This window comes from Neomonachus schauinslandi, chromosome 2, assembly GCF_002201575.2.
Source record: "Neomonachus schauinslandi chromosome 2, ASM220157v2, whole genome shotgun sequence".
In the NCBI taxonomy this organism is placed as follows: domain Eukaryota; kingdom Metazoa; phylum Chordata; class Mammalia; order Carnivora; family Phocidae; genus Neomonachus; species Neomonachus schauinslandi.
This window is the reverse complement of record NC_058404.1, coordinates 39,207,862-39,219,949: the sequence shown is the minus strand read 5'-3', so window position 1 is coordinate 39,219,949 and position 12,088 is coordinate 39,207,862. Positions and strand designations below refer to the sequence as shown.

At 44.8% G+C, this 12,088-nt stretch overlaps 1 protein-coding gene across 1 annotated transcript; it reads left to right on the top strand.

Moving 5' to 3' along the window:
* Positions 1 to 8,222: 8,222 nt before the first annotated feature.
* On the top strand, positions 8,223 to 10,914 carry DKK4 (dickkopf WNT signaling pathway inhibitor 4). Its single transcript, XM_021681541.1, has 4 exons — positions 8,223 to 8,333; positions 8,841 to 8,991; positions 9,462 to 9,614; positions 10,664 to 10,914. The coding sequence occupies exons 1-4, from the start codon at positions 8,223 to 8,225 to the stop codon at positions 10,912 to 10,914; spliced, it is 666 nt and encodes a 221-aa protein (XP_021537216.1).
* The last annotated feature ends 1,174 nt before the right edge of the window (positions 10,915 to 12,088 follow it).

Sequence of the window (12,088 nt, the reverse complement as noted above, 5' to 3'; positions counted from 1 at the left end):
TTAAATAAATAAATGCTATATGTATATGTGTATATGTACCTGCATAGAAAGAAATTGGGAGAATTTACCAAAATTTGACAGTGACTGTCTCCGCTGAGTCAGAGTATATGTGACTTTTATTTTCTTCTTTACACTTTTCTGTACTTCACAGAATTTTTAAATTTGGAGATACGTTTTTCAGTTATAACTAGAAAAGTTAAGGTCACTCTCATAAGGTGGGGAAGTACTGAGGTTTATGAGAAGGGAAGTACCGTTCCATGGGGAATTTCCACCAAAAATTGGGAACTGCCCCTGGAATGGAGTACCTGGAATTTCCATTGGGCCTTCTGAGTGCCCACTTCACTTGACCACAAGAGGGCGCAAGGAATCAAAGTAAAAGCAAAGCTAAACCTGTTAGCGCGCACTGGGCTTGGGTTTGTGCGTCAGGGTGAGGAGCCCTGCCCTCCTCTTGCTCCCCGGGGGCTTCATCCAAATTCTTCACAAGGTTTGAACACAGTTATGAATCCTACAAGATTGGATGGTGTGTCTAGGGGCTGCCCTACCAGAGTCAGGGTCTATGTTGAATGTCAAAAGGGCACCCTTAAATCTTTGCAAGTTGTCTTTATGAGGAAACCAGTTTCGTCAATGTACCACATATAGATTAGGGGACAGCCTGGTTGACACAACCTTCAAGTTATTTAATCTTAACCACTATAATCACATTTCCAGAAAGGATAATTTAGGGGAAAGATGACATAGTCCTACGGTTGTATGTAACCCAAATATGGCAACAGGCAGTGTTCCCTGTGATTTTATTTCTCAGTGGATATATAGCTATGTTTCAAGTGATTTGACGTTTGGGGACTTCAGGTAGCAAGCAGTGTAGTGTGGCGTAGAGGAAAAAATAAACTTTGGAACCAGAAAACTGATGTTCAAATTCTACATCTACCTGCAACTCACTAGCTGTGTGCCTGGGGCAAATTACTTGACCTCTCTGAACCTCGGTGTCTCCATTTTTAAAATGGGGACCTCCAGAAGTAAACTCCTGGTCAAATGGGGCCCACCCAGAGGGCTCCAGGCACAGATAGCTGTCTTTGATGGAAGTTGTGAGGAGGCTTGGACCACCTCCAGGGTACATCCAGGGTAGGAGCCTGGCCAGAGGAGGCTAGATCACGCCCTGTGAGTCAGATACATCACAACACCTGGGGACATGGAGTAACCACATGAAGACTTTCCCTGGAAGGGTGACTCTCATGGGGAGGGATACTAGAACTAGGCGGGCCCCCTGGAGAACACCCCAGGGAAATTCAAAGCAAGCAACTTCCCCCCTCCACAAGGGGATTCCAGAGCGCATGTATGCAGAGCTCATGGGGGGGCATTCTTTTTTTTTTCCTAGTGTCACTAAGATATAATTGACATATGACACTGTGTAGGTTTAAGGAGTACAATGTGATGATTTGATACACGTATATATGGCAAATGTTTACCACAGTCAGGTTAGTTAACACATCCTTTATCTCACAGATTACCATCTTGCTGTTGTTACGGTGAGGACATTAAAGCTCTCCAAGTACACAGCACAGTATTGTCAGCTACAGTCACGACAGCCACCCATTTTTAAAAATGTGCTTCTTCGGAATTGGGACTCCAGGCAGGTTTGGGGTCTCCTATTGCCGCGGGAGTCACCCCCTACTTTTGAGGGAGAAGAATCCGACCCAGTTTGGTCTGCATCTTAGGGTCTCAAGCAAAAGACGGCGGAACCTGGTTTGTCCAGGAAGAGGCCGCAGGCAACCAAAAGGCTGAAAGGGCCTCAAGCAGTCAGTTGTAAACTCCTCTAGAAACGTAAATATCAAAAATGTTTACGCATGCTCAGTAGACTGCCGCTGGGGAATACGGGGGCATGGATGGAAGGACACGCACCACAGGGCGGGAGCAGCCCTGCCACAGGTGGCCCAAGTACGCACACGTCCTCTTAGCTCACTGACTCCTTCACTGACCCAGGAAGGGCGCCGTTACCTTTTCCGACTAATATGTATTGAGACATGGTCAGCTTTTTCATTTTTCCTTGCCTTTTCATAGTAGCGTCTGCAGTCACACTCCCCTGCCCCCTCCCCCACCCCCATTTTGTGCAACATGATATGTCAGCGATGACAGGGCACAGAGGAAGAAGAGTATTGCTATGGTCTGACTGTGTCCTCTCCAAATTCCTCCGTAGAAATCCTAATGCCTGATGGGGTAGGTTTAGGAGGTGGGGCCTTGGGGAGGTGCTGGGTCGTGCGGGTGAAGCCCTCATGAATGGGATTTGTGTCCTCTCTTTTGAGACCCCAGAGAGCTTTCTCTCTCCTTCTACCTCATGAGACAGCCACTTAGGAGCCAGGAACCAGGCCTGAACCTGCCCATTTGGGCACCCTGATTTTGGACCTCCAGCCTCCAGGCCTGTGAGAAATCAATTTCTGTTGCTTATCAGCCCCCCTAGTCTGTGGTGTTTTTGTTGTAGCAGCCCGAACAGACTAAGACAAGTATGGAAAGTGCCTGGGGAACAAGGTAGGGTGGAGAGGCATTTGGCTTTATGAAGTCACACACAACCTCATCTAATTTTTTTAAGTAAAGGGAAGGCAGAGCCTATCCTTGAAGAGGGAAGCTTGTGGACGCCTGGAGCTGCTCCTGGCTAGATGCCTGGAGCCGAGTCAGAGCTCTGAGGCTGTTGCCCTCTAGAAAAAGGGAGGTCCCCAGCACCATGTGTGGGGCGGCTCCAAAGGGGGCAATTCACAGAGACTAGCGTCTGGACGGTGTCTCCTGGGGCTGAGCCACATGGTGGCCAGGGACCCCCCCTACACTCCCACGACACTGGCCTACAAGAGGCCCTCGAGAAGATGAGGACCTAAGCTGAGCGGCCACACTGTCAGGGACGAGGCCAGAACCGTCTCCCCGGCCTCTACCCCGTGGCCTCCGGGTGCTGCCCCCCACGCTTAGTTGCAAGACATCTGCCAGACTCCTCCTCGGCGGTTGCAAGCGGTTTGCTTTACCTCCTGACCTCACCTCACTAAACCCTAACGTTGACAGCCACTCTGTGATTATATCCTGCGATCTTTGTCTCCTCTCGACATGCCCCTCTCATCTTTTATTTTATCGAGCATTTCCTGTGAGATTCTGCCAAAGGCCTGCTTGTTTCAGCCACTTTGATTTTCTTTTAAGGAAAGCAAAATTTATGGAAATCAAACTGGTTTTGACACAGGAGCCCTAACAAATAGAAATTTCCATTCCTAAGTGCATATAAATCATGGGTTCTGACACTCTGCCTTCGACTTGACCCAGAGCACTGTCCCTCGGGAGGATGCAGGTGTTGGCTCTCACATAGCAGCCTGCGGGTGCTGCAGGGGTACTCGCAGGAGGGGGGGGGGGGCAGCAGACCCACAGAGCTGAGGCGGGGGCCCGCCGGAATCGCGCTGGGAATTTTCACTTCTTCTGAGCTCAGTCCATATTGCTCCATCGGAATGGTCCTTTGGCCCGGATGCTCAGTGTGGAACTAAGAGGATCAGCCTGAGACTTTCAGTTAACCCCTAATCCCTGCCAGGGGGCGTCCAGATGGCAGCATCTGGGCCAAAACTACAGGGGAGGGTTGCTTTGTTCTGCGGCGGACAGAGCTCCTAGGGTCTCCTGGAGAGGCAACCACGCGACCCGGGAGGCCCCGGGGGGCGCACGGAGTGCCCTCTGCAAGAACTCTGCGACGCAGTCTGCCTTTGTGAGCTTTGGTGCCCTGATGTAGAAGCAGAGGGAACGCCTTTGAAACAGACACGTTTGTAAAGCTGTCCCCTCCCTGCCATCCTCTTCTACTGCCCCATGATCTCTAATCCCCAAATAATTGAGAGGCAGCTTCACGGTAAATGCTGCCAAAGGGGCATCTCAGTTCTCATTTCGGTTGCTGGCATCCCAGCTGAGGAACGCCATGATTATTAATGAGCCAGCAGCCTTGGCAGATTTGAAAATGTACCAAAAGCCATTTTCCAAGGAGACCTCACATTCTTTTTTTTTTAAATTTATTTTATTTAAATTCAATTAACATGTAGTGTATTCATCAGGTCAGTGATTCATCAGTTGCATATAACACCCGGTGCTCATCACATCACCTGCCCTCCTTAATGCCCATCCCCCAGTGACCCCTTCCCCCACCCCCCGCCCCTCCAACAGCCCTGTTTGTTTCCTAGAGTTAAGAGTCTCTTTTGGGGGGCGCCTGGGTGGCTCAATCAGTTAAGCGTCTGCCTTCGGCTCAGGTCATGGTCTCAGGGTCCTGGGATCAAGTCCCACATCGGGCTCCCTGATCAGCAGGAAGCCTGCTTCTGCCTCTCCCACTCCCCCTGCTTGTGTTCCCTCTCTCGCTGTGTGTCTCGCTGTGTGTCTCGCTGTGTGTCTCGCTGTCAAATAAATAAATAAAATCTAAAAAAAAAAAAAAGAGTCTCTCGTGGTTTGTCTCCCTCTCCGATTTCATCTTATTTTATTTTTCCCTCCCCTCCCCTATGATCTTCTGTTTTGTTTCTTAAAATTCCACATAAGAATTCACATTCTTACTTTCCTCAAAACTGCTCCGGCTTTTTAGGAGACCTAGAAATAGTGGCCCTGTTGCCAAATAAGGCCTCAGGTTAGGGGAGAGTTATCCTTGGTGAGTTGGCTCGAACAAAGACCTGTGGAGAGCCTGCCATGGAAGGGCCATGTGTTATGCTGGTACTGAAGTTTATGTGACAATGGAAAGTTCTGGCCTAGAAAAGAGGTTAAAGACACTTGTTTAGAGTGTTACCAATGCCAGCCACTGTACCAGGTCCTACACATGTATTCCCACGTTGAACCCTCAAAATGTGGTCATTATGGAGGAGGTAGTGCCAGCTTCTGGTTGGGGGGGTTGCAGCTCCAAAAGCTGAAGTAACTTGCCCAACGCCCCGAAGTTACTATACATTTATTTGTGTATCCATCTATCACATAAAAATTGTATGGAGCTTCTACTGAGCCAGGCACTCGACGCATGAGGTTATCAAGATGAATCAGCTATGGCCCTGCCCTCACAGAGTTTATCATCTAGCTGGAGAGACAAATAAGCAGACAATCACAATAGAGCTTTGCAAGTACCGTGACTGGTAGGCGGACGGAATGCATGGGGGCGGTGGGTGTTGTGGGGACATAGGAGAAGTCAGTCTTGTGATCAAACCAGGCCAGCCCGACCCCAAATCCTATACTCTCCCAGCACAGAGAGAGACAGAGACAGAGACGTCTGCTTTTCCGTCTCATTCCGTGCCCTATTTGTGACCCCCTGGGGTCTAATGTCTGCATCCTCTCGTCCCCTCTGTCTGCGGGAGGCAAGATGGAGAGTGTCGCTCACGGAAAATATCTCAGTATTAGAGATCCAGCCCAAACTTGATGATCTGGACAGCTTTCCTCATGGCCACCTGTCACCCAGCCTCCCCTAACCTGCTCTTCATCCTGAATTCTCAGCTTTTGCGCCACGACAGTCTACCCAGGGTGTGAAATTAGAAACGACCACGTTCCCTCAGCCCCTCCGCCCCACTCACTCCCCACCTCCCACATCAACTGATTGGGGTTCCACTTCGAAATCCCACCCTTTGGTGGGTTCTCGTGGCCATTGCACCCCTGCCTGAAGTTGGACCTCCTCCTCCTCATCTGGGCAGTTACGTCTGAGTGACGGCCCAGCATCCACTTTCATCCACCACAACCCCAGTTCCACACTGCCACTGGCACCGCTTTCTGAAGAAGCAGTCTAGATCATGCCATTTTCAAGCTTCAATGTCCCTGATGACTTTATGCTGCACGTAGAATAAAATCTGGTTTTCTTGGCATGGTGTATCCGGTTCTTCATCGTCTAGCCTCATCTCATCTCTCCACCACCTGCCCCAGCCACACAGAATCTCTCCCTAGAGCTGAAGTGCATCTCTCTGCCCCTCCACATGCTTCACCCTCTGAGCCTGGGGTGAGACCATTCCCTACTTCTCAACCCAGGAAACTCCTACTCATCCCACAAAACCCAGCTCAAATAGTACCTCCTCTGTAGATGCACTTCTTTACTTCTCCAGAAGGTCTAGTCACGCCCTCCTCTGTGATCCTCCAGCCCCGCATTTACGCCTTTATCTTAGCGCTTGTTATAATATATTGGAATCATCCCTAGATATATTATGGTCCTCAGGGCCAAGGACTGTGTTTTATTTGTTATTCCCAACATCTAACCAGAGGTTCTGCTACATACGAAGTGTTCAGTGAATGCTTCTGCTGTGTCACGGGATTTCCCATCAGTCCTTTTGTCTGTGTTTATTGCCAGAGGCCTTTGGTGCCCTGATATTCTCTCTCTTCAGTTAGGTAACAGGAAGCAAAGATCCCCAGCAGAGAGGGAAACCTGGGGCTCTCTCCTTTATCCTTGGTCATAATTGTCCAACTTCAAAATAAATCCTGTAACACACCTAGTCGCCAGGCTTATCATACTCTCAAAGGGTGTTTGATGTTTTCAGTTGTAGCACAAAAAAAAGAGTACTTGCAGAAGAAGTAGCTCCCATGCACCATTTGAACGGTGGACAAGCAGCCCCAATCCAAGGGAAGGACGCCTCGGCTCACCCGCTATTAAATGGCACCAGCCATTACTCAGGACAGGGAATGTTCCTGTTGCACAGAGTGCTGAGATACATTTCAGTGGGCTGATGTTCTGGAGGAAGACCCAGCAATATCAAGAGTGCCATTTATGGCTTAGAAACTATGCATTTTTAGATTTTGTTGTTGTTAAAGATTTTATTTTTAAGTAATCTCTACATCCAACGTAGGACTCAAACCCACAGCTCCCAGATCAAGAGTCACATGCTCCACCAACTGAGCCAGCCAGGCATCCCTGCATTTTTAGATATTTATTTATTTATTATTTAAGTAATCTCTACACCCAACATGTGGCTTAACTCATTACCCCGAGATCAAGAGTCGCACACGCTTCCAATTGAGCCAGCCAGACATGCTGCCCACCACCGAGTATTACAGCAGCTCACACCTGAGATACCAGGATGAGTCTACGCTGAGAACAATGAAACCAAGAAGTGAGGGGAAAAAAAATGTTTTGACCCAGATCTAGATTGTTCTCCCACTAAAATACTTAGGCAGTGATAAGCACGGGTCTAAATGATTTGACTTTTCTAACAGTCTGGCTGAAAATCAAGGAGACAAAACGGGATAAAGCAGAAGCAGATGTTTTTCAAAATTCAAATTAGGAAAATTGAAAATGAATGAAATCCCACCTGAAATCAGCTAGAGACTTGGAGACCTGTTCCGCTCAAGCCCATTTAACACAATGCAATACAAATTAAATACACTGCACATAAAATGCATCTGACCCTTCCTATCGGATTGTATGAATCTGCATAAAATGGGCTTTCGGCCCGGTTGTCCCCACCATCAAGAAAAGGAGGGGGAGGATTGTTATAAATCTCATTATTTTCCTAATTAAATAACCCTGGCTTCAAATGGTTCAATTTGCAGTTTAGGAAGGATTATTTGCTAATTGACACTGAATCAGAACAGGTGCTATTGTGTTCACAGCTTTTAAGTTGTTGGGATTTTTACATCTGGATGTCAGAGCTAATCAGAAGGCATTTTCTCTCTTTTCTATCTGTCTTCACTATCTGAAGCAGAGTTTAAAGCTTCTCAGGATATTTTGTAACTCATTAGTTTTTGGCATCCTCTATAACCATATTGGCCAATATGATTCATTCTTTCTTTGAGCACAATTAGCTGTGAAAACAGATCTTAGAACAGACTCCCTCCACCCGCAAAGGATTACCGAAGGTAGGAAATGCAGGTGATTATCAGAGTTTGCCTTTGATACAGACATCCTGCTCTTCTGCTAACCCTTTGAACTAACTTTGATATGCAGTAATTAAGAGGGATTCAACCCCTGGAGGAGAAGCCGCTGTGGCCCTGCCCCTTCTCTCCTTCTATTGAATCCTTGTTTTGAACTATTGATCAAACAGATTTAAAGGGATTTGTTGAAGCCTGTGTGCGGTAAGGAGGAAGGAAATGAAGGAGGAGGGGGGTGGAGAGAGATGAGGGGGCACATCTGGTATAAATAGTTTCACACACCTTACTGGGACGAAGACTTGCTTCGCCTTCAGGAAAAGCAGTTCCAGACGACCTTGAAGGGTTTCTGTTTTGCTCTCTTGGGGGTGTAGAGCAGCCCAGTTTGGAGAACGCGGAGAGGCGATTAAAGGATGGCAGTGGTGGTCTTGCTGGGGCTCAGCTGGTTCTGCGCCCCCCTGGGAGCTCTGGTTCTGGACTTCAACAACATCAAGAGCTCTGCCGACGTGCACGGGGCTCGGAAGGTAAAGTGCCACTAAGGGAGCAGGGGGCAGTTCACAGGGGTAAGGCTCACCGACGGGCAAGTTGGCAAATGGACGTAGGGTTGATGTGACCCACTAGAGGAAAAACATCAAATAGGAATGGCACAAACACCAGCACTACATGTGGCTCAGCTTCTGGAGGTAGTAGATAGACATCAAAAATCTCATCATCATCTGTAAGACACACATGGGAAGGCATTTTCTTCCATTTTCACAAAGAGTACAAGAAAATGAAACCCTGAGTTTTAAAAGTAGGACAAGTAGCATCTCGAACACAACCTTTGCAGCACATAGGTTTCGTCAGTGGAGATTTGATCTCCCCTTTGTGGGAGAAAACCAATTATACTGAAAAATTAAGGTGCCACCGAGGGTCTTTCGCTGCATGCAAAGTGCCACTATGACTTGGCTTCCTCCACCTTCCACTTTGGATTAGAAGTCCTCTTACATCTTGTTGGGTTCCCCAGCCCCGTGACAAGTTTTTCCTTGCAGGGTTCACAGTGCCTGTCTGACAAGGACTGCAGTTCCAGAAAATTCTGCCTCAAACCCCAAGATGAGAAGCCATTCTGTGCTATGTGTCGTGGGTTACGAAGGAGGTGCCAACGTCAGGCCATGTGCTGCCCTGGGACACTCTGCGTGAACGGTAAGCTATCGTAAACCCTTGCAGCAGAGCGCGGCTCCAAGAACAGTGGTTTTCCACTGAAAACAGCATCTGAGTCTCATAGGCTAGGATATTCCAAGATAGGCACTCTCTGAAGGTCTCTTGGATTCATGCTTGAAGGTATTTATGCAACTGCCTTTTCTTAATGCAAAAAAATAGTTTATTTCCTGGCAATAATTTTTGTCAACTTAGAGATAATGATTTTAAAGGAAGGGTTCAAGATGGAATCTTTCAAATTCTTTCATTTTCACTTGGATTCCACTAATTACTTAACTACTTTCCTTGCCATATGTGCATGTAAATATTTAGTGCATATGTCCCAGAAATCATGAAAGTTATATATAAACTGAAGGCAGGGGTACTGCCAAACTACATAACAGTGTAATAATTAGCATGTCTGTGGTCGTAATCCTTGAAGTTAATAACTCTAACCACACCTGCTTGTCTCTCAGATGTTTGTACAACAATGGAAGATGCAGCGCCAATGTCGGAGAGGCAGATCGATGACCAAGATGATGTGCACACAAAAGGAACAACTGAGCATCCAATTCAGGAAAACAAACCCAAAAGGAAGCCAAATATTAAGAAATCACAAGGCAGTAAGGGTAAGAGAAGCATTATGAGCACTTTTGTTTTTTTTAAAGGAAGCTTTTCTTGGGGCGCCTGGTTGGCTCAGTGAGTTAAGCATCTGCCTACAGTTCAGGTCATGATCTCATGGGTCCTGGGATCGAGCCCCTGCTCATTGGGAAGCCTGCTTCTCCCTCTCCCTCTGACCCTCCCCCTGCTCGTGCTCTCTCTCAAATAAATAAAACCCTAAAAAAAAAAAAAAAGAAGAAGAAGAAGAAGATGTCCTCCTCCTAGGCTATTAAGGATAGGCTGAACCTGACTTGATTCCTCCCCACTTCAGAAACACAGAGGGATTCTGTCTTGTTTCTAATCTCTCTCCATCCACAGCTAGAAGATCATGTAGGGAGTAGCATAAGGCAGTCAGCCAGTCAAGAGGACAGGGGACTAGCCATAATTATGAACTGGTTAGCAAAAAAATCTTTAAGTGAATTTTACACATACATGTTTGTAATTTAACAAATGGAGGTTTCCCCTTCTTGGTCTTCAGGATACAAAATAAAAGAGAAATGAAAGTAGATGCATTAGCTTCTTATTCTCAGACAAAATACAAACTTCACTAAGATGAAGCTTTTTACAAAATTGTAGTCTCAAATTCCAATCTTGGACATAAAATAATTGGAATGTCTGAAGGCAGTGAATTGGCCAGTTTGTGTCTCCAGGTTAAGCAGCCCCTTTATAAGTCATGGTCTGTGTCAGTATAAATCCCATTTAATAAAACACTGATAAGGGATACTGATTTCATTCCTCAAGACTGGAAATCTCATCTTTCTTTGAAAATGTTTTAACTTTATAAAACAACAACAACAACAACAACAAAACCTTTATAAAACAAGTTCTATTAGGTAGGGCTAAAATTTCCATTTCATCTACTCTTGGCATAAGATCTAGCTCTGGGAGACCTGCATGCTGCTTTTATTTTTACTTTGTGGCCTTCAGTTCTAGATCCTACACCTTCACCCCAGCTTATAAGCCCCCTACATGCCACTTTCCCCTTTTATTGCAACAGCACATATGAATCTTGTTACAGGACAAGAGGGAGAAAGATGTCTTAGAACTTTTGACTGCGGAGCTGGACTTTGCTGTGCTCGTCATTTCTGGACTAAAATTTGTAAGCCAGTCCTCCTGGAGGGACAGGTGTGCTCTAGGAGAGGGCAGAAAGATACTGCTCAAGCTCCAGAAATCTTCCAGCGCTGTGACTGTGGTCCTGGACTATTATGTCGAAATCAAGTGACTGGCAACCGACAGCACGCGCGGTTAAGAGTATGCCAAAAAATCTAAAAAGCTGTGAAGATTTCAAAATAAAGACAACTCCTTATTGTATTCAAACAGAAATCTCAGACATTAATTTAAAAATCTTTCCATAATATCTCTGTAAATAAAATCTTGTAGCAACTGGGATAGAGTGACCTAGAGCACTGTGAGGTGCTGCCTTGTGATGAATGAAAACTGGCTTTGGCTTTTTGTCTATTTCTGCAAAGTAGTGTGATTCCACAGAAAAGTTTAATTTGATCTAGTGACTCAATTAGTTCAAATAAATCTTTACATAATTTCTGGTGAAATTCTGGTAACTGACAGTAGCTTGGGGGAAAAAAGTGATGGTCTGCAGTTAATTCTTATCTTACCAGTGAAAATTATCACAGTAAATTAAAGAAAAAAAATTTTCCTTAAAATCCCTCGTTTATTTTCTTTCATTTCTTATAGGGGAAATGTCTCTTCAGTACAAAATAATTTGGTTAATAAAGAAATAAAATTCAAAAGGTAGTATTTTACGTGCATTATTGTCCTCTGCAAGTTATAAAGCATTTGCACGTATTTTGTTTTCAACAGCTTTAATCATTTGATAACTTTTTACATTTTATATTTATATAATTAAAATTATATAAACATATTACATTTTATATTTTAAATTACATATAATTTACATAATATATAATTATGTATAATTTATATATTAAATATATTAATCTAGTTACGTTAATTATATAGATTATATAATTTCAAAGCTAGGGCCTTCAAGGAGTGTTTTTACTTTCAATAGCTTTACTTAACCATTTGATAACTTTTTATATTTTACATTTATATGATGTTAAAATTTATATTAAATACATAAATTTATATAAAATTTATATAGAAAACAAATTATATAGAATATATTAAGATATATTAATTATGTTAATTTAATTATATACATTATATAATTTCAGAGCTAGGGCTTTTTACCTTGGGGGAAAACTAGGGCAAATAAGTGAAATTTTTGTTTGAAGTTGAAGTGGCCATATTTTGTACATATGGGCGCATATTATAAGCGGTTTTGCTTAGGGAAGCTCTTTCTCACGAATCACAACCACTTTCAGATTTCATTTAAGAGATAAGCCACACAGCTATTCTTAGGTTTTAAGTATGTATGACAAAATTGAATATGGGGGCCAAGCCACCCAAAGAAAAAAATTAA

Bases quoted from the DNA above. Each gene is read 5' to 3' on its own strand.
- DKK4 (XM_021681541.1), top strand. From the start codon at position 8,223: ATGGCAGTGGTGGTCTTGCTGGGGCTCAGCTGGTTCTGCGCCCCCCTG. The intron at 8,334-8,840 runs GTAAAGTGCCAC...TTTTCCTTGCAG, and splicing joins ACGTGCACGGGGCTCGGAAG to GGTTCACAGTGCCTGTCTGA. The intron at 9,615-10,663 runs GTAAGAGAAGCA...ATCTTGTTACAG, and splicing joins GAAATCACAAGGCAGTAAGG to GACAAGAGGGAGAAAGATGT.